Source organism: Mustela nigripes, chromosome 7 (assembly GCF_022355385.1).
Source record: "Mustela nigripes isolate SB6536 chromosome 7, MUSNIG.SB6536, whole genome shotgun sequence".
Taxonomy (NCBI): Eukaryota; Metazoa; Chordata; class Mammalia; order Carnivora; family Mustelidae; genus Mustela; species Mustela nigripes.
This window is the reverse complement of record NC_081563.1, coordinates 90,574,788-90,601,450: the sequence shown is the minus strand read 5'-3', so window position 1 is coordinate 90,601,450 and position 26,663 is coordinate 90,574,788. Positions and strand designations below refer to the sequence as shown.

Sequence of the window (26,663 nt, the reverse complement as noted above, 5' to 3'; positions counted from 1 at the left end):
TACATATGGCCTGATTATATCTCATTTCTGCCTTTAGAGATTCTGTATTTTTGCTTATGCTTTTTTCAAGCCTAGCTATTAACTTTATGATTGCTATCCTGAATTCTTTCTCTGGAATCTTACTTATATCCATATCGATTAGCTCTGTGGCAGAGAACACTGCCTCTGGTTCTTTTTTGTGTGAGTTCCCCCTTCCTGTCATTCTGTCCAGAGAACAATGGGTGGGCGAATGAGTAGAGTCCAAGATATCAACGATGACCCAGGCAAGATGCACCCTAGTAAAATACGAAGTGGTAGGAGGCCACCACAAATAAACAAAGCCAAAGTGAAACACAAGAACAAAATTTTGAAAAGAGGGGGAGAAGGAGAAGAGAGACTATAATCTCACAAAGTGATACAAAGCAAGTTGTATCAGTTATTCCTGGGTGAATTTTGGTCTGTGTGATAGAAGGCACTACATCCCAATTTGCAAGGAAAGTAAGACTTGTATATTTAAAAGATTAAATTGACTAGAGTGAAAAAAGTACTAAAATGAAGTATATATGTATAAAAAAAAGGTAGCTGTGAAAAAATACAAGTTAAAAGGCAACTATGAAATATAAGTTGCTTATAATAAACATCTTAGTTGAAATGAGATAAAGATTAAAAGAAAGAACAGAGAAAAAGCATAAGAAAAAGGAAAAAGAGAAAAGGAGAATTTTATCTGAAAAATATACAAGTCGTGAGGCAACACCTGGAGCTCAGTATACTATTTTCCCCAGGCATTGGGATTTTACAGTCTTGTGAGATCTATAAGGTTTTCGTCCTCCTGTTCTTCTAGTCTGTCTTCTGGGAGAGAGGCCTGCTACCCTGTTTCTCAGGAAACCCTGCCTGGGTGGAGTTGCCTTACCCCTGCAGTGGGATGGGGTCAGTGGAAACCTGTCCTCCTTGTGGCTTTTATTCCCTGGGGGCTGTCAGAGCAAAAATTGGCACACCCAAACCTCCGGCCCAGAGCAGAAAGATTTCAGTCTAGTCTCTTTAATAAACTCTCTGGGGTTTATGCACCTCTGAAAACCGCAGCCTCTCATGGTGCGTGCCCACAGCAACTCTTTGAGAGGCAGTCCCAGAGGCCCGGAGCGTCATTGCCCTTTGTGACTCTAAAACTGCAAGTAACTCTGGGCTCTCATGTACATCTGAAGCTCCTAAATCATGCCCTTATGTCCTTTCTGGGACTCAACCTCCCTGTGAGCTTTTGCTAAGTTGCAGGTGCAGGTTCCAGACTTTTTTAAGGCTGCTCAGGAAAAGAGCAAATACCAACTGCTTAGCTCACAGTTTATGGTGATTGACCTGAGTCCCATCCTGGGCTCGCTGACCATAACCTGCTTCCTGGCTCCACTGCTCAGGCACTCTACTGGTTCAGGCACCCCTATTCGCTCTGTGACTCCTTGGATCCCAACACCACGATGTCCTACTTAGAATTCTGCCTTTTTATTTTCAGAGTCCCTTTCAGAGAAGGATCTCTCTCACTAGAGCAGACTTCTAAGAGTTCTGGTTTTGGGCTGTGTCATGTCACTTTCCAGGAGCCAGCTTATGGAGACTCCCTCCCCCTTCTGTTTATCTTCCCGTATCTCCCAGTAGATTCACGACTGGGCAAGTCCTACCATGCAAAAAGCAGTCACTTTTCTGCTTGTAGAAATCCAGATATATATGCTTACATCTCAGGCTAATTTCGTGGGTGTTCAATATGTTTTGATAGATATCCAGCTAAGTTCAGGGACCGGTTAAAATGGGGTCCCCTTCTCCACTGTCTTGCCTCCTTCCCCATTTGTACTAAGATGTTTATTTATTTCCCCCATTATTTAATCAGATGGTTCATTTTCTTGAGTTTTAAGAGTTATTTGTATATTTTGAGTAACAGTCCTTTATCTGACATATCATCTGCAAATATTTTCTCCTAGTCTGTGGGCTTGTCTTTTATTTCCCTTAATGGTGTCTTTCCTAGAGCACACGTTTTTTATTTTAATATTGAAGTCCAGCCAGTTATTTCTTCCATGAATCATGCCTTTGGCATTATATCTCCTTCATTTTTAAGGATGATTTTTACTGGATATAGAATTCTTGGTTGACCTCCTTTTTCTTTCACCACTTCAAATATGTCATCTTGCTGCCTTCTGATCATGCTTTCTGATGAGGAGTTAGCTGTTAATCTTTTTGAGGATTCCTTGCTGCTTAAAAGATTCTTGCTTTCCAAATTTTCCATGTCCTTACTAGCACTTACCATTACATGTCTTTTTTTATAATAGCCAACCTAAATACTCTAAGTAGTATCTCATTGTGTTGTTGATCTGCATTTCTCTGATGGCTAAAGAGGTTAAACATGTTTGGTCATTTATGACTCTTCTTTGGAAAAATAGCTATTCAGATCCTTTGTCCATTTTTTAATTGGGTCATTTGTGCTTTTATTATAGAGCTGTAAGTGTTCATTTTGTATTCTAAACCTGATTCCCTTATCAGATACAGAATTTGAAAATGTTTTCTTTTTTTTTCTCTTCATTTTCTTGGTAGTGACCTTTGCCATAAAACAGGTTTTGAGATTTTAGTTAAGTCCGTTTTTCTGGCTTTTTTTTCTTTTGTTGCTTCTGGTTTTGATGGTCTAATGAAAGATATGACATTGCCTAATCAAAGATCATTTACTCCTTTAGAAGAGTTACTCTTCTGCTTTCTTCTAAGTGTTTTATAGCTTTAGCTGTTACACTTTGGTTTTTAATTAGTTTTTGTATATGATATACGATAAGTAGGGATTCCCCTTCAGTCTTTTGCATGTGTCTCTCCAGTTGTCCCAGTACCATATGTTGAAAAGACTTGTCTTTTCCCATTGAATTGTTTTGACTCCTTTGTTAAAATCAATTGACTCTAAGTGTGAGATTTTATTTCTTGCCTGTAAATATTATTCCATTGGTCAGATTGTCTCTCTGTTTGCCAGTACCAAGCTGTCTTGGCTACTGTACCTTTGTGGAAAGTTTTGAAATTGGGAAGTATGAATCCTCCAACTTTTTCATTCTTTTCTAAGATTGTTTTGGGTATTCTGGGTCCCTTTTATTTCCTACAAATTTTAAGATCAGCTTGTCAATTTCTTTAAAGAAGCCAACTGAAATTTTGATAGGGGTTGTGCTAAATCTGTACACCAGTTTAGAGAGTATTGCCATTTAACAATATTAAGAAATGGGATATTGTCCACAATAGCCAAACTATGGAAAGAGGATAGATGTTCATCAACAGATGAGTGGATAAAGAAGATGTGGTGTATATATACAACAGAATACTATGCAGCAATAAAAAAAAAATCTTGCCATTTGCAGTGATGTGGATGGAACTAGAGGGTATTATGCTAAGCAAAATAAGTCAATCAGAGAACATCAATTATCATGTGATCTCTCTGATATGAGGAATTTGAGAGGTAGAGCAAGGCTTCATGGGGGGAAGGGAGGGGAAAATGAAACAAGATGGGACTGGGGAGGGAGACAAACCATAGAGTCGCTTAATCTCAGGAGACAAACTGAGGGTTGCTGTGGGGGGGTTGGGGGGGTGGGGTGGAGGGATCATGGACATTGGGGAGGGTATACACTATGGTGAGTGCTATGAATTGTTTAAGACTGATGAGTCATAGACCTGTACCCCTGGGGCAAATAATACATTATATGTTAATGAAAAAAAAGAGAGAGAGAGAGAGAAATGGGATGTTGTGTTATTTTTCCTAGGGCTATTTTCCCTTTTCCTAGGGCTGCTGTACAAATGACCACAAACTATGTGGCTTAAAACAACATGAAGTCATTCTCTTACAGTCACAGAAGCCAGAAGTCCAGAAGGTATTGACAGGGTCACTCTCTCTGCAGATTCTAGGGCTACATTAGTCCAGTCTTTCCCTCTGTGGTCACATTGCCTCCTCTTCTTCCAAAACTCCTCTTCCTGTCTCTAAAGACACATGTGATTGCATTAAGTCTCACCTAGATAATTTAAGATAAGTTCATTTGGGGTCTCTAGCTATAGCCCTGGCGCAAATATAAGTCTGTGTGGCTATAAAAAATCTTTAGAACTGAGAAGCTATTGATCAAAGGGTACAAAGTTGTTATGTAAGATGTGTAGGCCTGCAGATCTAACATATACCATGATGACTATAGCTGTAATAAAACTTTTTAGAATAGTGGAAATTTGCTAAGAGAATAGGTTTCAGGTGCTAATATCACACACAAAATGGTAATTCTGAGGAGAAGGTATGTTAAGTGGTCATATGTACTTTAAAATATAGATATGATTTTATGTATAATTTCCATTAAAAATTTAAAAATCTCTCCATCTGAAAGGAGAACCCTCCTACACTGTTGGTGGGAATGCAAGCTGGTGCAGCCACTCTGGAAAACAGCATGGAGGTTCCTCAAAAAATTAAAAATAGAGGGGCGCCTGGGTGGCTCAGTGGGTTGGGCCGCTGCCTTCGGCTCAGGTCGTGATCTCAGAGTCCTGGGATCGAGTCCCGCATCGGGCTCTCTGCTCGGCAGGGAGCCTGCTTCCCCCCCCCCTCTCTCTCTGCCTGCCTCTCTGCCTACTTATGATCTCTCTCTGTCAAATAAATAAATAAAATCTTTTAAAAAAAAATTAAAAATAGAGCTGCCCTATGACCCAGCAATTGCACTACTGGGTATTTACCCTAAAGATACAAATGTAGTGATCCGAAGGGACACGTGCACCCAAATGTTTATAGCAGCAATGTCCGCAGTAGCCAAACTATGGAAAGAACCTAGATGTCCATCAACAGATGAAAGGATAAAGAAGATGTGATACACACACACACACACACACACACACACACACACACACAATGGAATACTATGCAACCATCAAAAGAAATGAAATCTTGTCATTTGCGACGATGTGGATGGAACTAGAAAGTATTATACTTAGTGAAATAAGTCAATTGGAGAAAGACAACTATCATATGATCTCCCTGATATGAGGAAGTGGAGATGCAATGTGGGGGGTTTGTGGGGTAGGAAAAGAATAAATGAAACAAGGTGGAATTGGGAGGAAGACAAATCATAAGAGACTCTTAATCTCACAGAACAAAATGAGAGTTGCCGGGGTTAGGGGGGTAGGGAGAGGGTGGTGGGGTTATGGACATTGGGGAAGGTATTTGCTATGGTGAGTGCTACAAAGTGTGTAAACCTGGTGATTCACAGAACTGTACTCCTGGGGCTTATAATACGTTATATGTTTATTTTTAAAAAAATCTCTTCATCTGTCGTCATGGAATAGCCATTTACCAGATTATCTATGTGTAGTTTACTTTGAAAGTTGCGGACAACTACCTGGTTTGTGTAGGAGTACAGGTGTGTATGCAGCCCCAGGCTCATGCGTTTGTGTAGCGGCAGAGATGCCGGTGTTTATTCCGTACCTGCCATGTGCCAGACACTGGAATCAGTAATTGACACGTTAACAAGCTTAGCAGTAACTTTAATGTTCACAGTCTCCAAATGACATATGGAGGCACAGAGAGATGAAGTGACTGTTCAAGGTCACAGAGCTGGAAAATGCCCATAGTATAACTGGAGACTGACACTAGAGTCTGCCATCACTGTATGCCATAGTCTCTTCTTCAGGAGACCCCAGAAAAATAGGAGTTTTTTTGACAGTTCTAGAATTTTTTTTTTTTTAAGTTTTTTTTTTTTATTTGAGAGAGAGGGCAGGAGTGGGGTTAGGGGCAGGGAAGAGGAGAGGCAGGCTCCCTGCTGAGCACAGGGAGCCCTGAGCTGAAGGCAGATGCTTAACTGACTGAGCCAATGAGGGGCCCCTGGATAGTTGTAGAGTTTGATATTCTTATCATTTTTAATGTATCTGCTTTGTAGGAAAAGCAAATATTAAATGAAGTATGTGGTTATTTTTACACTGTTGGAACTGGAAAATCCCTTTGATAAAAAAAAGGTAGAAAAAGAAGAAATATCTTCTTCTGAGATATTTTGGACCCATGTAGGCAAAGTGAATACACAGTATAAATTTTGAAAAATAAGAAAAAGCCATAAAAAGAATTAACGCTGAAATTAATCCTAAAAGCTTAGAACTGCCAAAGTATGAAGGTTGATTAAAAAGCACAAGGCTGTTTTAAAGTGGTACTGAGGTCTGCTCTAGTGGAACCCAAGGACAGGCTTTAATATTTTAAAAGGATTGTAACATCTTTCCAGATAAAGAATGAACCCATCTAGAATGGCCGCCCTTGGTCCCATTCATTCTGAGAGAGCAGGTTTTTATGTAGGGCTTTGTTTGAATTACTTCCTGTTGCAACACAATCCTCTGGACCCTCAAAGATCAGCAAACTTAGCTACTGCTGAGAGACCACCATTCTCTTCTCTATCCTCAATACTCAGTGAGTTTCTAGGGGCACAGATTAAATTCCCTCCTCTCTGTGTATCAATTAAATGCAAACCAACACCTTGCTCTGTTGGCCTCCAGACGGCTGCGTTATCCTGCAAAGTGTGGGCCAGGGACCTCTGTCTCAGGGCCAATATCTGGTTTGCGTCGGAGCAGGTTTTTCTTCCCCAGGTAAAAACAGCATTTTGTTTCACCTGGTAGCAAAGTTTATGCTCATATTTTGAATTAAGCTTTATAGCTTGAGAATAATTGAAATTCTACTGATTCCAATTTCAGAAGAATAAAACCTTGAGAAACCAGGTGTTCCTCATTATCTGGAATATTGTCCCCAGTCCTGTAGTCAGCTACTGAATGGGACCAGGTTTTCAGGTGGTTTTGCTGTGCAAACATTTTATGCATATGTGGAATGCAAAGGAAGATTAATTCCATTTAGGTGAAGAGGAAACTGAAGAGGCCCTTGAACCCTGGGGACTGTTTATTATTTATAACAACCACTCTGCTTGAGGCTTGTACTTAACAAGTGAGTAGGGGAGCAAGCAGGGCACCATGGGTGGGCAGTCCTGGACAGATGGGTCCTGGGGGACCATGGCAGGGTCTGCTTGAGCAGGCAAAGAAGTCTATCCCTGTGTTTCTTTCCTCCTTCCCCAGGAGTCTGTGGAAGGATTACAGGGGAAGGGGTGTTCTGGCTCCTGGCCTCACACAGAGAGGACTTAGGAAGTGTAAACAGAAGATTCCCCCTAGCTTCTGTGCTGTAGGGCCCCTGTGGGGTTAGGGCTGCTTCTTATCCCCTTAGGTTGATGGCTCAGGCTGGGAGGGAAGGACTGAGGAAGAGGCAGTTTTTCAGTGAGGCATTTGTAGAAATAGAATTTGAGCAGCATGAAAACTGGGAACCTGGTAACCTTGGTTTGGGAACCAAAATTCTAATGCTGTTAGTGGTGAAATTATAAGGATCATTAAGGCTAAGCTGCTATTTCTGTGTATCTAGCCCCTGTCATTTTCTATCACTGTCCCCTCAGCAGCAGCAAAGCAGAATGTGAGAAGGGAAATTGCCCAGCAGGAGAAGTGTTTGACTCCAGTCTGGAACTCTGTCCTATGGGGCCCGTGGAAGGCTGCTCTGGACGGTAAATAGGGCAGAGCCTCCCAAGGTCGCCACACCTGTCCTGTGGCTGTGCCTTCCCACTTCCTCCACTCCCTCTGCCACAGTCCAGGGCTGTTACTCGGATGGCACCTCCACCTTGAGGCTTCCCTGCCACCCCTGCCTGATGGCCACATCCAAATGTGGCCATGTACCAAGTTTGGCTTTAGAGAGAGGTTCATGTTTTCTTGGTTTGTACTTACTTACTTTTTAATGGACTTAATCCTTGTTTTTTTTCCAGATGCTCTATCAGCTCTGTGAGAGACCTACCCATTTGTTGTTTTCCAGCTGGACACACATACACAATACCCCATGGGTTGTTCTTGTTGTTGGTTTTGTGTGGGTTGCCCTCTGGCCTGCCCCACGATGGCTCTCCCAAGAGTCTTCGTCACGTGCATGGGAGCCAGATCCGAGCTCCTGCCTCTTCCTCTTTCTCATTTTGCTGAAGTACATGTCAGTAGCTTCCAGAGGAGGTTGAAAGTGGTCTTGACTTGGGATGTCATGTCAGGGCCTGGTTTCACGAGAGCTCTTGGTCTTGCTGCCAACAGCACCTGTTGGTTCTGCTGCCCAGGGCTGTGAGTGTGGGAGTGTTCTTTCTTTCTTTCTTTTTTAAAAGATTTTATTTATTTATTTGACAGACAGAGATCACAAGTAGGCAGAGAGGCAGGCAGAGAGAGAGGAGGAAGCAGGCTGCCCGCCGAGTAGAGAGCCCGATGTGGGGCGCAAACCCAGGATCCTAAGATCATAACCTGAGCTGAAGGCAGAGGCTCTAACCCACTGAGCCACCCAGGTGTCCATGGGAGTGTTCTTTCTTATCTGGACGCTTTGAGGACTTGTTGGTTGGTTGGTTGGTTGGTTGGTTGGTTGGTTCAGAAATTTCATGAGGATTTACTTAGGTGGCCTCAACTTTTATTTTATTGCTTGAAAATAAAATATGGAGAAAAGAAAAGGATTTACTTAGGTGTGAGATTTTATTTTTTGTCCTACATGATGGGAGTTAGCCATCTGTCTACTTGGAAAATTCTTATATTATTCCTGTAATTTGCCTTCCCTTCAGCTGGTTCCCTTTCCTGGACTTTTAGAGGATGCCTGGAGCTTTGGGATTGATATTTGCTGTTGTTATGAAAGAGAAAATCCAGATAAAAGTGCTATAGAACAGAGCCAGGCAATTTCAGAAAGTAAGCCACCAAATTTTGAATTATTTTCTTTGTAAAAACTTTTTACTTTTAAATTTTAAATGTAGAAAGTACATAATAAAAAATTTACCCAGTTAATCATTTTTAAAATGTACAGTTCAGCAGTGTTAACTATATTCACACATAGAGTAACACACCTGGAGAACTTTTTCTTCTTGTGACTCTGAACTCTATACCCACAGAACAGCTCTTCCCCCTCACTACTCCTACCAGCCTCTGGCAACCACCACTCTACTTTCTGTCTCTGTGATTTGACTAAGCATGTATGTAAGTGGAATCACACAGTATTTGTCCTCTTGTGACTGGCAGAGTTCATTCAATATAACATTCTCAGGGTCCAGCCATGTTGTAGTGTGTGACAGAGTTTCTTTCTTTCTTTCTTTTTTTCTTTCTTTCTTTCTTTCTTTCTTTCTTTCTCTTTCTTTTTTTTTTTTAAAGATTCTATTTATTTATTTGACAGTGAGAGAGATCACAAGTAGACAGAGAGGCAGACGGGTGGGGGGGAAGCAGTCTCTCCGCTGAGCAGAGAGCCTGATGCGGGGCTGGATCCCAGGACCCTGAGATCATGACCTGAGCCGAAGGCAGAGTCTTAACCCACTGAGCCACCCAGGTGCCCCGGGTTTCTTTCTTTTGAAGGCTGAATAATATTCCATTGTATGGATATACTACTTCCATTGTGTGGATGCTTCTGTGTTCTTCTGTCAATGGACATTTGGGCTCTTTCACCTCTTGGCTGTTGTGGATAATACTGCGGTGAACTTGGGTAAGCAAGTATCTCTAAGATCTTGCTTTTAGTTCCTTTGGATGTATACCTGGAATGGAATTGCTGGATCATATGGGTTTTAGTTTTAGAGTTTTGAGTACCCTTCATACAGTTTTCCGGAGTGGTGGTACCATTTTACATGCTCACCAACATTGCTGTGTACTGTTCCAGCTTCTCCACATCCTCACCAATGCTTGTTTTCTGTTTTGTTCTTTTATAGTGGCCATCCTAATAGGTGTGACATAGGCTGTCATTGCATTTCTCTCACGATGAGAGATGTTGAGCCTTTGCATATGGTTGGCCATTTGTCAGCCATTTGTATATCGTCTTTGGAGAAATATCTCTTCAAGACAATTGCCCATTTTTTAATGGGGTCACTTATTTTTTGTTATTGAGTTGTAAGAATTCTTTATATGTTCTAGTTACTAACCTTCTATCAGATACGGTTGACAATTACTTTCTCCCATTCACTATATAAACTGCTTTTCACTGTTGACTTTTTTCTTCAATGTGCAGAAGTTAAGTTTGATATAGTACCATCTGCCTATTTTTGCTTTTGTTGTCTGTGCTTTTGTAAGGAACCATTCCCAAATCTAACATCATGAAATTTTTCCTCTGTGTTTTCTTTATAGAGTATTAGAGTTTTATAGTTGTAGATCTTAATTAGATCTTGAATCTATTGTCAGTTTTTTGTGTATAGTATAAGGTAAGGGTCAAATTCATTCTTTTGCATGTGGATATCCTGTTTTTGCAACACTATTTATAGAAGAGACGGTCTTTTCCTTGCCATATGGTCTCATCTCCTTACTGTTTATTTATGTAAAGATTTTATTTATTTATTTATTTATTTATTTATTTGAGAGAGAACAAGTGGGGAGGTGAGGGAGGAGCAGGCTTCGCACTGAGCAGGGATCCTGATGCAAGGCTTGATTCTAGGACCCCAAGATCATGACCCAAGCCAAAGGCAGATGCTTAACTGATTCAGCCACCTAGTCACCCCTCCTTCCTATTTAGATATACTTTATGGAAGATTTCCTTCTGTGTCTTCCAGTCTTGCCACTGGATTTTTTTTTACAACTATAATATGTCAGTGTCCCAGAAACCTCCCTTGGTGTCCTTATCATTCCTTTGTCTAGCACTCTCGTTTCTTTGATAACTTTAAATGATTTTCCTTTATGTCCTTCTGGATATTCATTTCTCTTTCTGTGTGTTGGGTGGTGGGGTAAGGCGTGTGCACTTCTTGGGTCTCCCCTCCTGCAAACATCACCTCCCCATTCACTACCTCCAGATTACAGCAAATGAGGGGTATATGTGTGAACATCAGAATTTTGAGGCCCCCATTCAGGTTTCTTTACTACTTCTGTCATTCTGTGGTCTTGTCACGCCAGCCCTTTCCTGAGACACTTAAACGTAGGAGAAGACATGCAACTCTTCATGACCCTGCACTGGCAGGCTAGACCTATGCCTGGGCCATGCTTTCCAGCTGAAGGTGGCTTTGCAGTTCTTCCAAGCCTTCCTGACCAGTGTTGCCTTCTGTTCCACCACTTAGGTTTGTTATGTGGTATTGCAGAAGCTGCAGAAAGACTCCTCCCACATCTTGGAATGGGAGGAGGGCAAATTCCACAAGGTGTACAGGAATAGAGGCAGTGCCTCCTTTTCCCCTTTGTTTTGAAAACAGGGCTGGACATCATCCTTGGTGGGGGGTTAGGAAATGTCTTAACAGATTGTGAGTGAAAGATCTTTTTTGTCCGACTGGTAGAGCTGCTGTGCCTGAATCACACCATTTGCCTCTTCCCACCTGGCTGGTAGATGAAGCACCTGCTCTCTTGGGGCAGTGGCTCAGATTCACAGGGATGAGGGAAATGAGAGGAAAGGAATGTTTCTGAATGGCCGAGAACTCTACTGTGCATTGAGCAGAACAAAGTGTAACCCAGGTGACATGGGGTTGAGTGTGTGGGCCCCTCCCCTGCATCCACCCATTCGTGGAGGCATGTGGACAGACCAGTAAGTTCTCTCACTAGGAGGGCTAGCTTGTCATTGCTTCTGGGAGGACCCCTCTGAGCTCTTTACCCTTCAGCTCCCACATCTGAATTCTGCCCAATCCTGGAATCCTGGGGCAGGAGATCAGACAGGGAGGCCACAGGTTTGACAGGTCCAGTGTGATGTGGGAACACATGCGGGTTTGCTGGGCCTTGATCTCCCTGTTATCTCCTCTGTGACAGTCCAGGTACTGGGAAGGTTCTTAAACTTACCTGGCCTCCTGAGAAATGCCCCCATCACCTGGGTGAATGCTCTAGAGAGTGCTCCCTTCTCTCCCCCTGCTTTGTATCTCCTCCTACGTCTGACCTGTACTGGAGGAGCCTAGGATGCGGCAGCCCTGAGATTAAGTGGACCCATAATGCTGGTGACCTCCCCTTTGAGATTGCTAAATTGCAGCATCCTGTATTGCTCTTGCTTAAATGGGCTCATCAGAGAATGTCTAGCATAAAAGGGCAAACCTAAAACATTTCAGGCATTTGATAGTGTGCACAACAGACCTGCCCTGAGGTCAGCTCTGGGAATGTAGGAGGTGCTGCTGGAACCCTTCTTGAGTGCCTGTCTGTCTGCCTTGTGGCCTAGAGAGCAGATGGGGTGTGGAGCTTGGGGGGACTATGCCAGTCACTCCCTCCTGCTCATGGGTCACTGGATGGCAACCTGGTGGCGTGTGCATTTGGCCTGTTTCCCATTTACATTTTCTTGATTTTCTTCTGACCCCCTAAGGTCCTGCTTTGCCCTCACTGCCCTTTATTGTTACTGATATGTTTTCCCTTGGAAGATATGTAGCCTCTCAGAAGGGTTCTCTAGAAGCTGTTTCATAAGCTGGCATGTGGGGGAGACCTAAAACCCTACCAGACACTGCACCAGCCTCGCTGTAGACAGAGGGGACTGTTCTACTTCCCTGAAATGTGCTTCTGGCACTCAGCCTTCTGTGAGGGCTTGGTCCCTGTTTTCAGGACCTGAATCCATTAGTGTTTTACTGAGGGCAGGTTTTCTTTGCATTCTCACCCCATAGGCTCATTGTGAGTACACTGGATGTTCTGCTGTGAGCTGACGAAGATGGGGGCCTGATGCTGTGGGAGCAGGGGCTTTTGGAAGAGGTTATGCTGCTCTCCCCAAAACTGGGGCCCTGCTGGCCTGCTAAGTCTGTGGGCTTTTTAGTTCTATAGAAGCTCCTCCTGTTCTGTGGAAATCCCCACCCAGGCTCAAAAGTGTGCATGTGTGCTCCCAGAGTAGATGAGGTAGAAGCAGCCTGGGCCTCCAGAGACAGCTCCAGACTTGGTGGGGCCTGGAGACCTTTGAAGATGAGCTGCAAACACAGCTCCTGTGGGTGATGAGGAAGGAGCTGCCTGCCACCCTTCTTTTTAAGTCTTGTTGCCTCTCTGGTGCCTGCAGTCTTGGTACTTGTTTTTTCTTTGTGCTGCTCTGTGTTTTAGCAAGGCTTTGGGATGTGGTGGGCTGTGGACCACCTTTTCACTAGGGGGAGACTCACCACCAGTGGGCCTTCCACACACAGCCTACACCTCCATGGGCAGCCAGGGCGCTTCTGCCCCCAGATTGAGACTCTCTTCCATTGTCTGTGTAGAAAGGGAAAGCTGCAACTCAACAGGAACTTAAATTCCTGTGGTGGAGAGAGAGCCCATCCACCCAGAGTGATGTGGATGCAGGACTTGCCTAGACTGTGGATGCCAGGACTATGGCTGGGAAAGGAAGATGCTTCTTCTCTTCTTGCTCTGCCCCTGAGAAAACAGCCAAGTTTGCCTTCTCCAGGGACACTCCTGCACTGCCCGGGGCATGCTCCACAGAGCATGGCTTCATTTAGTCACTTCTGGACTCATGAAGATGCCCCATGGGGTGTTTGCTGAGGAAGGTTTTGTAAGAGATAACCCTGGAGATACCCTGTGTCTCTAAAACAGCCCTTGGGTAAGCTGTGTTACATCTCTGCACAGAAGAGCACAAGAGCATATAGTCATTTTTTTAAATGGAGAAGGCATGGAATGATCTCTCAGATGTTGTATATTTTTTAAAAGTTGTAAAATAGGGGTGCCTGGTGGCTCAGTGGGTTAAATCCTCTGCCTTCAGCTCAGGTCATGATCCCAGGGTCCTGGGATTGAGCCCCGCATCAGGCTCTCTGCTCAGCCAGGAGCCTGCTTCCTCCGCTCTTTCTCTCTGCCTCTCTGCCTACTTGTGATCTCTGTCAAATAAATTTAAAAAAAAATCATAAAAAAATAAAAGTTGTAAAATAATATGTATGGTGTTACACTTATGTAAAAATATGCATGTCTATGTGTGTTGTGTATGTATACATATTCCTTGTAGACTTGGGAATAATTTCAAACCTACACTCTAAGCAACGTTTACCTCTGGGAGTGGGGTTGGGCTTTTGTTTTGCTTTGTTTTTGTTTTCTTTATATACTTTTAATTGCTTGAATTGGTTATAACTAAAGGTAAATAGAAGAAATGGAAGATTTGCTCATGATTTGCAGAGGTGGTGGGGGAAGGGGTATTGTTTGTAAGTAGGGCAACAGGAGGAGAGCTTGGGGTTGGGGGAGCATCAGGGAGATGTGGGTGTGGTAGGCTCTGTAGTCAGGGCTCCCTAGTCACTCCTTACCTTCCTCATCCCGATTCCTCTACCCTCTTTAATATACTGAATTTTGCCACTTGTCTTTCTCACTGTTATATTCTCCTATCTGTTTACTTGTGGCTTATCAGAAACTAGCATTGGCAAATTGTATTGTATGTAGCTCACCACAGCTGGCTGTTGTCCACAAAAGGATGCAGCTCCCAACTCTGGGTGGGGACTCATCTTGGATGAGAAGCTTGACAGATGTCGAGTTAGGAAGCTCATTTAGTTTTCTGATTTATCCTTCATGTTTTTACATGTATATCTGTGTTTCTCGATGTTGTCTCTAATCATCTCAAAGCAGTCTGGGATAGGAGCATGTGTGTGTTCCCAGGTCCAGCTCTCCTTGCCATTTTTCCACTTTCCCGTGCTCCTGCTGAAGTGCCCGTGTAATTTGATGAGTGGATAGGGCAGGCTTGTTCTCCCTTTACTCCTGCACCCAACCTGAGGCCAGGAGCTGGTGTACTCATCCTCAGAGTAGACACTGGCAGTCTTTACACCTGATCAGCAGGTGTTCAGTCAGTCAGGAGCTCAGGGGAGGCAGTTCGCCTTTTAAGAACATGGTAAAACATCACAATGAAGATTCTATTCAAAGTGAGTTTTTTTTTTTTTTTTTTTTACTGACATTCATTGATTCTGTTGTTTTCCTGAGTAAAGTGATACTCTCGGCTTGGGGGGTTGATGTGAACAGATTCCAGTCCCTCATATAGTTTTTGTGCTGAGGGAGACTTCCCTACCCACATGGGTGATGGTGGTCAAATGGTGTTGACATTAAAAATTATATCTTTGGGGCACCTGGGTGGCTCAGTGGGTAAGGGTCCGACTCTTGATTTCGGTTCAGGTCATGATCTCAGGCTCTTGAGATCCAGCCCTGTATCAGCCTCCACAATGGCTGTGGAGCCTGCTTAGGATTCTCTGTCACCCCCTCCCCCTCCCCCTGCATTCCCCCCGCCCACATGCTTGCTCTCTCTCTCTCTCTTTTAGGAAGAATTATATCTTTATTTAATTGGCATTTAGTGTGCAGTCTGTTATTAGTAAGAGATGTTGCTTCACTGTTTCATGTTTATAAATTAATTATTTGATTATTAATGAGCTTGATCAGTTTTCCATGCTTGTTTACTTATCATATTTCCTCTTTTCAGAGTTGTCCATGATCTGTGTCTGTGTCATTTACTTGTCAGAACAGTCCAGTATTGACAAGTTCATATGGTTCATCCTAATTCCTTTAGGACTTAAGTGTTTTTCATGATTTAGCGACATTTTTCTAGTTATGCAGTGTTTCACTTTCTGTACCAATTTTTCAGAAATATAAAAATGTAGAAAATGGAAATGTGTAATATCATAAAAACATCTCTTATCACTTTGGTGTAGTTTTTTCCTCCCTACTTCCTTTCCTCCCTCCCTTCCTTCTGCCTTCTTTTCTTCTCGTCTTGTTTCCTCTTCTTTTCTCTTCTCTTCTTCTCTTGCCTTCCCTTCCTTCCTTCCTCCCACAGAATTGCAGAAGTCTCTTGATAGAACTGTTCTAGATATAAATGAATATGTGAACTGACTAGTATGTATACTAGCTATTATTATTATAAAGTTTTTATCCTGCCTTGATATTTTATCAATTGCATCTCCTGTCCTGTTAAGTATTCTTAAAAAATGTGTTTTTTAAGCCTGTTGAATCTTCTGCCATATAATTATGCTGTAACTTAGCAAGCTATTTCCTTTCATTGGACATTTTATTTTCTTTTATTTATTTTCTTTTATGTCTTTGTCTGTAGCTCTGTTTCCCAAAGCTATAAGAATTTCTGTAAGGAATTTTATGTACATGAAATAAATAGGTAAGATAATACAATTATTTAAAAAATTTCTTGGCAAATGTGAAAAGTCTAGAATGTCTGGAAGGCATTTACTTGTCACTTTCTCAGCAACATGTGAAAGACCCTTCTTATGATATCCTCAGCTAACACTGGGGGGGGGTTATTCTTGATAATTTGTCAGTGACAAATAGTATCTTTGTTTTCATTTGGATATTTTTTGATGTGAACAGATATTTTTAGAACTTTTTAAAAGTTATTAACCATATATTTTTCTTTTTTTTTTTAAAGATTTTATTTATTTATTTGTCAGACAGAGATCACAAATAGGCAGAGAGGCAGGCAGAGAGACAGGAGGAAGCAGGCTCCCTGCACAGCACAGAGACCGATGTAGGGCTCGATCCCAGGACCCTGAGATCATGACCTGAGCCGAAGGCAGAGGCTTAACCCACTGAGCCACCCAGGCTCCCCTGTTTTTATTCTTTTGTGATTAATCAACATCTATAAATTTTATTGTAGTTTCCATTTTTTATTAAAAATTTGGTAAAATTTATTTACATTTTTCCTTTTTAATATTTGTAACTGAATACTAATAAGGGAAAAATACCATAAGGGAAATTAGAGTGTATATATATATGTATATATACTTGCCAAAATATTCATAATTTGGGGGGAATAATTTTAGCTCTCTATTTTACATTTACCTCTTTTTTCTGATTATTCTACAATAGATAATTTTTAAATTTCTTTTCTTTCTTTTTTTTTTTTTTAAAGATTTTATTTATTTATTTGACAGAGAGAGACACAGCAAGGGAGGAAACACAAGCAGGGGGAATGGGAGAGGGAGAAGCAGGCTTCCCACTGAGCAGAGAGCCTGATGCGGGGGTCGATCCCAGGACCCTGGAATCATGACCTGAGCCAAAGGCAGGTGTTTAATGACTGAGCCACCTGGGTGCTCCCTAGATAATTTTTAAAAAATTTCTTTAAAAGATTTATTTATTTAAAAGAGAGAGAGAAGGCAGGTGCAGGGGCAGAGGACAAGTAGACTCTCCATTGAGCAGGGAGCCTGCCATGGGGCTTGGTCACAGGACCCTGAAATCATGACCTGAAATGAAATCAATAGTTGAATGATTAACTGAGCCACTCAGGTGCCCCAATAATAGATATTTATCTTAAAGAACAAAGAGATTCTGGGGTTTGTGAACGGGGACTGGCTCCCTGGTCACATGCTTCTGGCCTCTCCTACAGAGGCCTCACATAAAACTGAGAGCACCTTGGATGCCTTTTCCCCTGTGCCCAGCCCCTACCTGCACCTGGGCCACCTTGCTGGGGCTCATCAGAGCAGTGAAAGAATGTGTGAAGTATGGCAGTAAGAGTGTACTCTTGATTTTCTTTTTTCCCCTGGCATGTCCAGCTTGCTATGGGATGGACGAAGAAGAAGAGAACCACTATGTTTCACAGCTCAGGGAAGTCTACAGCAGCTGTGACACAACAGGGACAGGCTTTCTGGACCGGGAGGAACTGACCCAGCTCTGCCTCAAGCTGCATCTGGAAAAGCAGCTGCCCATCCTTCTGCAAACACTTCTTGGAAATGACCACTTTGCCAGGGTGGGTATTTTACTTCATTCTTATAAAGAAAAGCAAAGAGTACTGTAGTTAACTGCAGGCATTTGAGAAATATCAGTGGACTAAAGACACACCAGAGTAGAGTTACTAGAAACTTGAACAGCGCTTTTCCTTCTGGGGACTCCTCCACTGAAGCAAGAGTTTCCTTCAGATTACTTTTTTTTGAAAGCATAGTTACTTCCAGAGTTTGGTTTGGTTTAGTTTGTCCAGAAAGATGTTTGAGAGATTTTTTGGGTGTCAGGCATGGGGTGGAAGGCTGTATGGGTGGGAGGCAGGTGATTCACAAAAATAAAAGGATCTGTGGGCAGATGACACACTGGATGCCTTGAAGTGCCTTGAAGGCATGTTGTCCAGTAAAATGACAAAGCTTGCAATTCTTTCTAGCAGCTAGACAAAGCAAGTGCACACCACTGCTGCAGGAACAAAAGATACCTATATTCAGAGGTGTCCTGTGATTTCATCTAGGCCAGATAGAAAGTACTCTATCTCTGCTCCTTTTCACTAGGAAATTGAAGATCATCCAGAACGGTGAGCTAGAACCTAGACCACAACTTGCTTTCCTGACAGAAATACTAAAAAGTACCTCCCGCCTTGTCCCTACTGCTTAATTATGTCTAGATATTAACTTGTGTCATAGAAGCAGTGTTGGTCGTCTTAACTTTGAAGAAAGAGGTGGTTGTTGTTGTTGTTGTTTTTCCTGCCACAGAAATCAATGAAACTGTTTTTATTATCAAGTGAGAAAAAAAATCCAGCTTGCAGATATTTTTGAATTGGCTCTTGGACAAAAACAAATGAAGAAAACCAAGGAAAAAAACCCTCACTGCTGGTACAGGGAGAAAGTCCAGATGAACTGTACCTCTTGTTACTTCCCAATGCCTGTCAGTAGGATAATGTTACTCCCTCTTAGGGAGCTCTGCCTCAATTAAGCTGACCACACCCATTCTCTGTTTCTTTTTACTCTACTCCTGCCTTTTGGTTTTTTTGTGTTGTTGTTGTTTTTAAGAACTTAAGAGTCAGGTGTATTTTTTAAAATATATTTTTAAAGATTTTATTTATTTATTTGAGAGAGAGAGAGCTAGAGAGAGAAAAAGAGCACACACACACACACACAGAGGGAGAGAGAGAAGCAGACTACTCATGAGCAGGGAGCCTGACTTGGGGCTCAATCCCAGGACCCCCAGGATCATACTTAACTGACTGAGCCACTCAGGCGCCCCAGGTGTATTTTTTTTTAGGGATTTACTTATTCATTTGCGGGGTGGGGCGGGCAGAGGGAGAGGGAAGGAGAGTCAAGCAGATTCTGTGCTGAGCACAGAGCTAATGCAGGGTTTGATGTCAGATCAGGATCTGAGCTGAAACCAGGTATGAGCCACTTAACTGACTGTAGCACCCAGGAGCCCCAAATCAGGTGTACTTTTTATAATGTTCAAACATCATAAAAAACATACATTGTGAAAATCAGCACTCTGGTTATTCAAGCAGTATAAACAGATGATCTGGTTTTCTTGGTTATTTTTGGTAGTTGAGAAAATTCAAAACCAAAAGAATAACTTTGGGGTTCATATTCAGATGGGAGGTTCTGCTGATTGAACAGATCACCTCATTCCCAAGCCTTACCCTGCTTTGTTTTGTATGTGCAGAAGTGGTATAACATTTACTGATTTTTTTTTATTGACATATAATGTATTATCTGTTTCAGGGGTACAGGTCCATGATTCATCAGTCTTACACAATACACAGAACTATACCCTCCCCAGTGTCCATCACCCACCTACCCTATCCCCCTAACCCCCTCCCCTCCAGCAACCGTAGTACAACATTTAGAAACTTCACATTGGGGCCCCTGGATGGCTCAGTTGGCCAAGTATCTGCCTTTGGCTCAGGTCATGATCCCAGGGTCCTGGGATCGAGTCCCACATTGGGCTCTGCTTCTCCCTCTGCCTCTCCCCTTGGCTTGTACTCTCTCTTTCGCTTACTCTCTCTCTCTCTCTTTCTCAAATAAATGAATAAAATCTTTTAAAAAGAAACATCAAATTATGATAGAAAAAAAAAGTTTAGTATTGGAACATCAGTAAGGAGAAAAAATCTAGTTGGAATTGAGATTTCTGGCCTCCCCCACATCACATGTATCCCATAAAGCAGTTCCTTTGAGTTGTAATCCTTCTGGGAGGCTGGAAGTTTCTCCATACTTTTATGGGGAGGTGTGTTAGAAGGAGATATAAGACAGTCATAAGCAAGGACAAGAGCCTGAACTTTTCTGATGAATGGTGGCACGTGGAAAAGCTCTGTGGATGTTCATCCATCTTTGTGTCTGTCCCAATTCCATTCTCTTACAGCCATGATTTCTGTTTCCAAAAAGCAAGTCAGGTGTTGAGTAAATCAAGAAATAGCTTTGCTTCCATTAGTGCTCTTGAGTCTGACTTGAAGTTGTCCCCCCTTCCCTCTCTGTAACATTTCAAGAGCAGTGCCCACACCACCTGATGCCTCTAGGGACCTGCTCCACCCTACACTTTATACCATCTCCTCTGTGATAGTGCTCATGATGGATTATTTCTGCTGTCAGAGTTTTTATTGTTCCTCTGCCTCATCCCACAGAAAGGACATAGCTCACAGAGCCACCACTTAGGTGAAACCTTCTATAGGTGTTTTAGGGGAAGCTGGTGTCAAGCCATAAATATCCAGATAGTTGTCACCATTTTCTACAACAGAAACCAAATGGTGGAGATTTCAGGAGATTTCAGAGAAAAATCAAGAGAAATCTTTTATCCAGGAGAATTGATTGGCTTTTCAGTTCAAGTATCACACATCCAGTTTCCTTGTAGAAACTAACGTATATGACATCATGTAAATGTTGGTCATTGATACTTCAATTCAGTTACAAAAATGAAGGACAATATTAATTTGAATTAAAAAGATAATGTTTTAATTCATTGAAATATGCTCATTTTTAATTCCTATTTCCTGTTAAAGAAACATTATCAAGGTCTGGTTTCAGGCCAGAAATTAATGTGGCCCAAGATTCCTGTGGAGTGTGGGAAATTCCCATGTGCATTTTATGTTATGTTCTCATGTTTCTTTATTAGTGGCAAGGATCTTACCTTTAGTATTTTAAATTTGGTTAGAAAGAGAATTTTACTCTCAAAAAATAATTATTTTTTAAATTGAAATATAGTTGACATACAATGTTACAGTAGTTTTAGATGTATACCATAGTGATTAGAAAAGTATATATGTTATGCTATGCTCACCACAGGTGTAACTACCATCTGTCACCATATATTACTACAATATCATCAATTATATTCTCTATGCTTTGCCTTTTATCCTCGTGAGTTACTCATTCCATGACTGGAAGCCTATATCTCCAACTTTCCTTCAACATTTTGTCCATCCTCCTACTACTTCTTCTTTGGCAACCATCAGTCAATTTGTTCTCTGTATTTTTGAGTCTGTTTTTGATTTTTGTTTGTTTATTCATTTGTTTTATTTTTTAGATTCTATTTTTTAGATGACCATAAGTGAAATCCTATGGCATTTGTCTTTCTGTACTTACTTCACTTAGCATAATACCCTCTGGGTCCATTCATGTTGACACAGATGATAAGATCTCATCCTTTCTTATGACTGAGCAGTATTCCTTTGTATACATATATCACATTTTCCTTATCCATTGTCTCTTGACAGACACTTGGGCTGCTTCTGTATCTTTGCTGTTGTAAATAATACTACTATAAACATAGGGGTGCATATACTTGAAAAAAAATTCTTAACATAGTGTTACTGATAATAATTTTAAAGTTGAAAGTGATTGCCAATCACAGGGCCTAACCTCTGTTTGTGATGAGTGAGTGTGAGATTATACAGAGATGACGGTGTGTCCTTTTTGGTGAAGCACCTGAATATTGTGGGTTTGTTCTTCCCCCTTTATTGAGCTATGAAGGAAGAAAACTCAGAAACACAAGAATAGTCAGAATAATATCAGATAGGGGCACCTGGGTGGCTCAGTTGTTTAAGTATCTGCCTTTGGCTCAGGTAATGATCCCAGGGCCCTAGGATGGAGCTCCATGGCAGGCTCCCTGCTCAGCAAGGGGTCTGTTTCTCCCTCTCCCTCTCCTTCCACCCCTCCCCCTGCTCATGTTTTCTCTCAATATTTCTGTCTCTCTCTCAAATAAATAAAATCTTTAAGAAAAAACAATAGTATCAGGTAAAATGGCAACACACTTGGCCATCAGATCCCACTACTGTTTAATGGTTGGAAGAAAATCAGATGATAAGTATTATCAAAGACAAAAGAAATCTAAGATTAGATCAAGCAAAGTTGTCATTTCATTTTGCTTCCATATATTGAACAAGTATTTTTTTTAAAGATTTTATTTATTTATTTGTCAGAGAGAGCACAACCAAGAGGAGTGTCAGGCAGAGAGAGAAGCAGGCTCACCACTGAGCAGGGAGCCCCATGAGGGACTCCATCCCAGGATCCTGGGTTTATGACCTGAGCCAAAGGCAGACGCTCAACTGACTGAGCCACCCAGGCGTCCCTTCAACAGGTATTTTTGAGCACTTAATATGTGCTATGCAACATGCAGAAGCTAGGAACGTGATAATCGATGAAATATCATGTATATCTTCATATGAAATGAAGTCTATGCAAGATATTCATTCTAGTATTGATTTTAATAGCAAAAGATTGGGAAAAACCTTTTAAATATGAGATTGCTTAAATAAATTCTGCTAGATCCATCTGATGAAATTTATGCAGTCCTAAAAAAGTATGAATAGGCTTCAGACATTCTGGTAGTAGCAGGTTAGCACACTCACCTTCAGTGAGGGCTACTGAAAAAGCTGAACAAAATCATAAAAACAAAGATCTTGAAAATGGTAAAGAGGAAATAAGTCAGTGAAGAATTACTGGTCTAAAAATCTGTAAGTCACACACTGAGAGAGGTTCAGTCCAGCACACAAAACCCCATTATTGCTGAGAAACTGAAATTGATGTGGTCTTTGGGACCTCAGAGGACCAGGGAAATCTATGTCAAAACACAGGTTGAGGGGTGCCTGGGTGGCTCAGTTAGGTGTGTGCTTTCAGCTCAGGCCATGATCCAGGGTTCCTGGGATCCAGCCCCACATTAGGCTTCCTGCTCACAGGGAGTCTGCTTCTCCTTTTACTCCCTGGAGCAAAGGATTCTCACCCAAGGTAGAGAATCTGATAAACTAGCCCCCAGTTTAAGGAAGGATCTGAAACAGCCATTGTGCTTTTTGCTATCGGGGCTTGTCACCTCTCAGTGGTCTAGATAAACCTCATTTAGCTAAAGGTGGTCCTGGTCAGGTGGTGCCCTGAGGCATCTGGCAAAAGCAAACAAAAGTCTTCTCTTAAGAAGTGCCAGGATTCAAGACCTGTAATTATCCCCATCTAATAGTCAAATACAATAACCAGCTGCAATCAAGGATAACCAGCACACAAATAACACAGGATGAGCAAGAACCAGGAAAATCAACAGGCAGCAGAGGCAAACACACAGCTTGTAAGGTAGTGGAATTACTGCAAACAAAATATAAAACAACTGTTGTGACTAACTGTGTTAGGAGTTTTTTTCAAAGCTTGAAAATACCTATAGGAAAGAGGGAACTCTAAGAAATGATAAATCTGAACAAAAAACTGAATAAAATTTTTTAAGGTTTTATTTATTTATTTGACAGACAGAGATCACAAGTAGGCAGAGAGGCAGGCAGAGAGAGAGAGAAGGGGGAGGAAACAGGCTTACAGAGCAGAGAGCCCGATGTGGGGCTCGATTCCAGGACTCTGGGATCACCGAATAAAACTTTTAGAATCAAATAGTGTGATGGCCAAAATCAAAACCTAATGCAAGAGTTTTAACAGCTCTTTAAGCAAATTAGACACAGTCAAGGAGAGCATTCAGTAACTGGGACCATTCAGAATACAGCACAAAGATATAACAAAAGGTAAAGGTAGAATGAGAAGGTCCAACCTTCCAACATTCCTTTATTTGGAATCCCAGGAGGAAAGGAGTGAATGAGGTGGGGCATTATGTGAATATATAAGAGCTAAAAAAAAAACCATCCAGAACAGATTCAGGATCCCTAAAGCCCACTGAATTCCAAGTAGCATATTTACAAAGACATCTACACCTGATCATATTATTGTGAAACTGAAAGTAAACATAGAGAAATCATTGGAAAAACAGCCAGAGATGGTTGCACAGGATCTCTGCATTTTTTCCTATAATTGCATGTGAATCTATAGTTACCTCAAAATGAAAAGTTTAATAATTTTTTAAAGCTGTCAGGCAAAAATAAATGTATTTTATTTAGGTAATTGTATTTTATTTAGGTAATTATAAATAAAATGTATTTTTTTTAGGTAATTATTAGGTAGATGGACGGCTGCCTTCTCAGATGTAATAACAATACAAGCCAGAAACCAGTGGAGAGGTATTTCCAATGTGCTAATAGAAAATATCTGGCAACCTGAATTCTATACTCAGCAAAAAGATCCTTTAAGAGTAAAAGTGAGGGGCACCTGGGTGGCTCAGTGGGCTAAAGCCTCTGCCTTCAGCTCAGGTCATGATCCTAAGGTCCTGGGATCGAGCCCCGCATCGGGCTCTCTGCTTGGCAGGGAGCCTGCTTCCTCCTCTCTCTCTCTGCCTGCCTCTCTGCCTACTTGTGATCTCTGTCTGTCAAATAAATAAATATAATCTTAAAAAAAAAAAAAGACTAAAAGTGAAAGAATGCGCCCATTAGAAGGGGAGTTCTGCTCAGTTATGAAAAGATACAGAGGCCAACACATCCAATAAATGTTTGTTGAGTACTACTGTTTGCCGGCAGTGTCCTCACATGCTAGTTGGGGAGACAAAAATAAACAAATACACAAATAATCCAATGTCAGTTTACAATAACATGCGTATCGCAGGCAAACAGCTACATTTAGTGCTCAGTGGCAGCAACAGAGTTTTCTCATTCAGATTCTGTTCCAGATTTGAGAAGCATACTTGGACCTACAACTCCACACCAGAATTTACTGGTGATATTTTGACGTGCATAAGCCCTTCTGTTGACATCTTTCTGTGTGACTTTTATTGAAGCACCCATAGAGAACAGAGCACATATTAGAAGTGCACACTCAATAACTATCCTATACTGAGCACAGCTGGGTAACCAGCATTCTGAATCCCTCCCCATGTTCCTTGCAGACCCTCTGTCACTAAGGCCACCATTGTCCTGACACCAACACCACAGATTTGTTTTGCCTGTTTCTGATCTTTATAGAATGGAAAAACACAGTACATGCTCAGTACATACTCTCGGACTTCTTTACTCCATATTATATCTGTGAAATACAGTTCATCTTGTTAGTGTTTTTTCCATCATCATTTCATTTTTTGACTATATCATAATTTACTTCCCCAGTCCATTTGTGGACATTTTGGTCATTTTTACTATTTTTCTAATAAAATGTTTATCTGCTTGAAAAGTCTATCGAAAGTGAAATTAAAAAAACATTTCAGACAATCAAACTAAAAAGAATTTAGCATCAGCATACTTAAGAAAAATGAAATTCTAAACCATGCACTTCAAATAGATGAAAATTATCCTAGACAGAAGGTCAGAAATACAAGAACAAATGAAAAACAAAGCGGTAAATATTTGGATAATTATTAATGAACATTGATTATATGAAACAAAAAATATTTTGTGGGGGTTTAAAATGGAACAAGTTCAAATATATGGCAACTCATAAGAAAGGCATGAAAGTCAGGACTCTAGTAGATGAAAGTGTTACATCAGCTTCATATTGTCATGGAAGAGGGTAAAAGTATCAACTGAGAGTAAACTTTGATAAGCTGAGGATTTGTGTTGTAATTTTTAGGATAAATGGCCAGAGAAAGGAAATAGACTATATAACTTCTAACTTAATAAAGGGAAAACGAAGTACTAAAAAAAAATCAGTAAATCCTAAGAGAACGAGGGAGAAAACACAAGCAGGTCAGATTGAAAACACACAACAGAATAGTAGATTTAAATCCAAATATATCAGTAATTATATTAAATGTAAATAGACTAAATAGTTAAAAGATAAAGATAAAAAAGATTTTATAAATGGCACCTGAAATATATGGCTATAAAAAATTGACATTATTAAAATTTGGTGAAAAAATATATCTTGTAAATACTAACCAAAAGAAAACTAGTCTTTATGGTAAAAAACATTACATAGATCAGTGGAACAGAGTAGAGAGCCCAGATATGGACCCTCAACTCTATGGGCAAATAATCTTCGACAAAACAGGAAAAAATATACAGTGGAAAAAGACAGTCTCTTCAATAAATGGTGCTGAGAAAACTGGGCAGCTATATGTAGAAGAATGAAACTCGACCATTCTCTTATACCATACACAAAGATAAACTCAAAATGGATAAAAGACCTCAATATGAGACAGGAATTCATCAGAATCCTAGAGGAGAACATAGGCAATAATCTTTTCGATATCAGCCACAGCAACTTCTTTCAAGATACGTCTCCAAAGGCAAAGGAAACAAAAGCCAAAATAAACTTTCGGGACTTCATCAAAATCAAAAGCTTCTGCACAGCAAAGGAAGCAGTCAAGAAAAAAAAGAGGCAACCCATGGAATGGGAGAAGATATTTGCAAATGACAGTACAGACAAAAGGTTGATATCCAGGATCTATAAAGAACTCCTGAAACTCAACACACACAAAACAGACAATCATATCAAAAAATGGGCAGAAGATATGAACAGACACTTCTCCAATGAAGACATACAAATGGCTATCAGACACATGAAAAAATGTTCATCATCACTAGTCCTCAGGGAGATTCAAATTAAAACCACATTGAGATATCACCTTACACCAGTTAGAATGGCCAAAATTAGCAAGACAGGAAACAACGTGTGTTGGAAGGGATGTGGAGAGAGGGGAACCCTCTTCCACTGTTGGTGGGAATGCAAGTTGGTGCAGCCTCTTTGGAGAACAGTGTGGAGATTCCTCAAGAAATTAAAAATAGAACTTCCCTATGACCCTGCCATTGCACTACTGAGTATTTACCC

At 41.2% G+C, this 26,663-nt stretch overlaps 1 protein-coding gene across 5 annotated transcripts in view; it reads left to right on the top strand.

Moving 5' to 3' along the window:
- Nucleotides 1-17,365: 17,365 nt before the first annotated feature.
- NINL (ninein like) overlaps nt 17,366-26,663 on the top strand; it is an 82,773-nt gene continuing 73,475 nt past the window's right edge. For all 5 annotated transcript variants that reach the window (XM_059406419.1, XM_059406418.1, XM_059406416.1 and 2 more), the window contains exon 1: nt 17,366-17,560. In XM_059406419.1, coding sequence (XP_059262402.1) covers nt 17,378-17,560 — 183 coding nt within the window. In that variant the 5' untranslated portion in view covers nt 17,366-17,377. The remainder of the gene's footprint in view (nt 17,561-26,663) is intronic.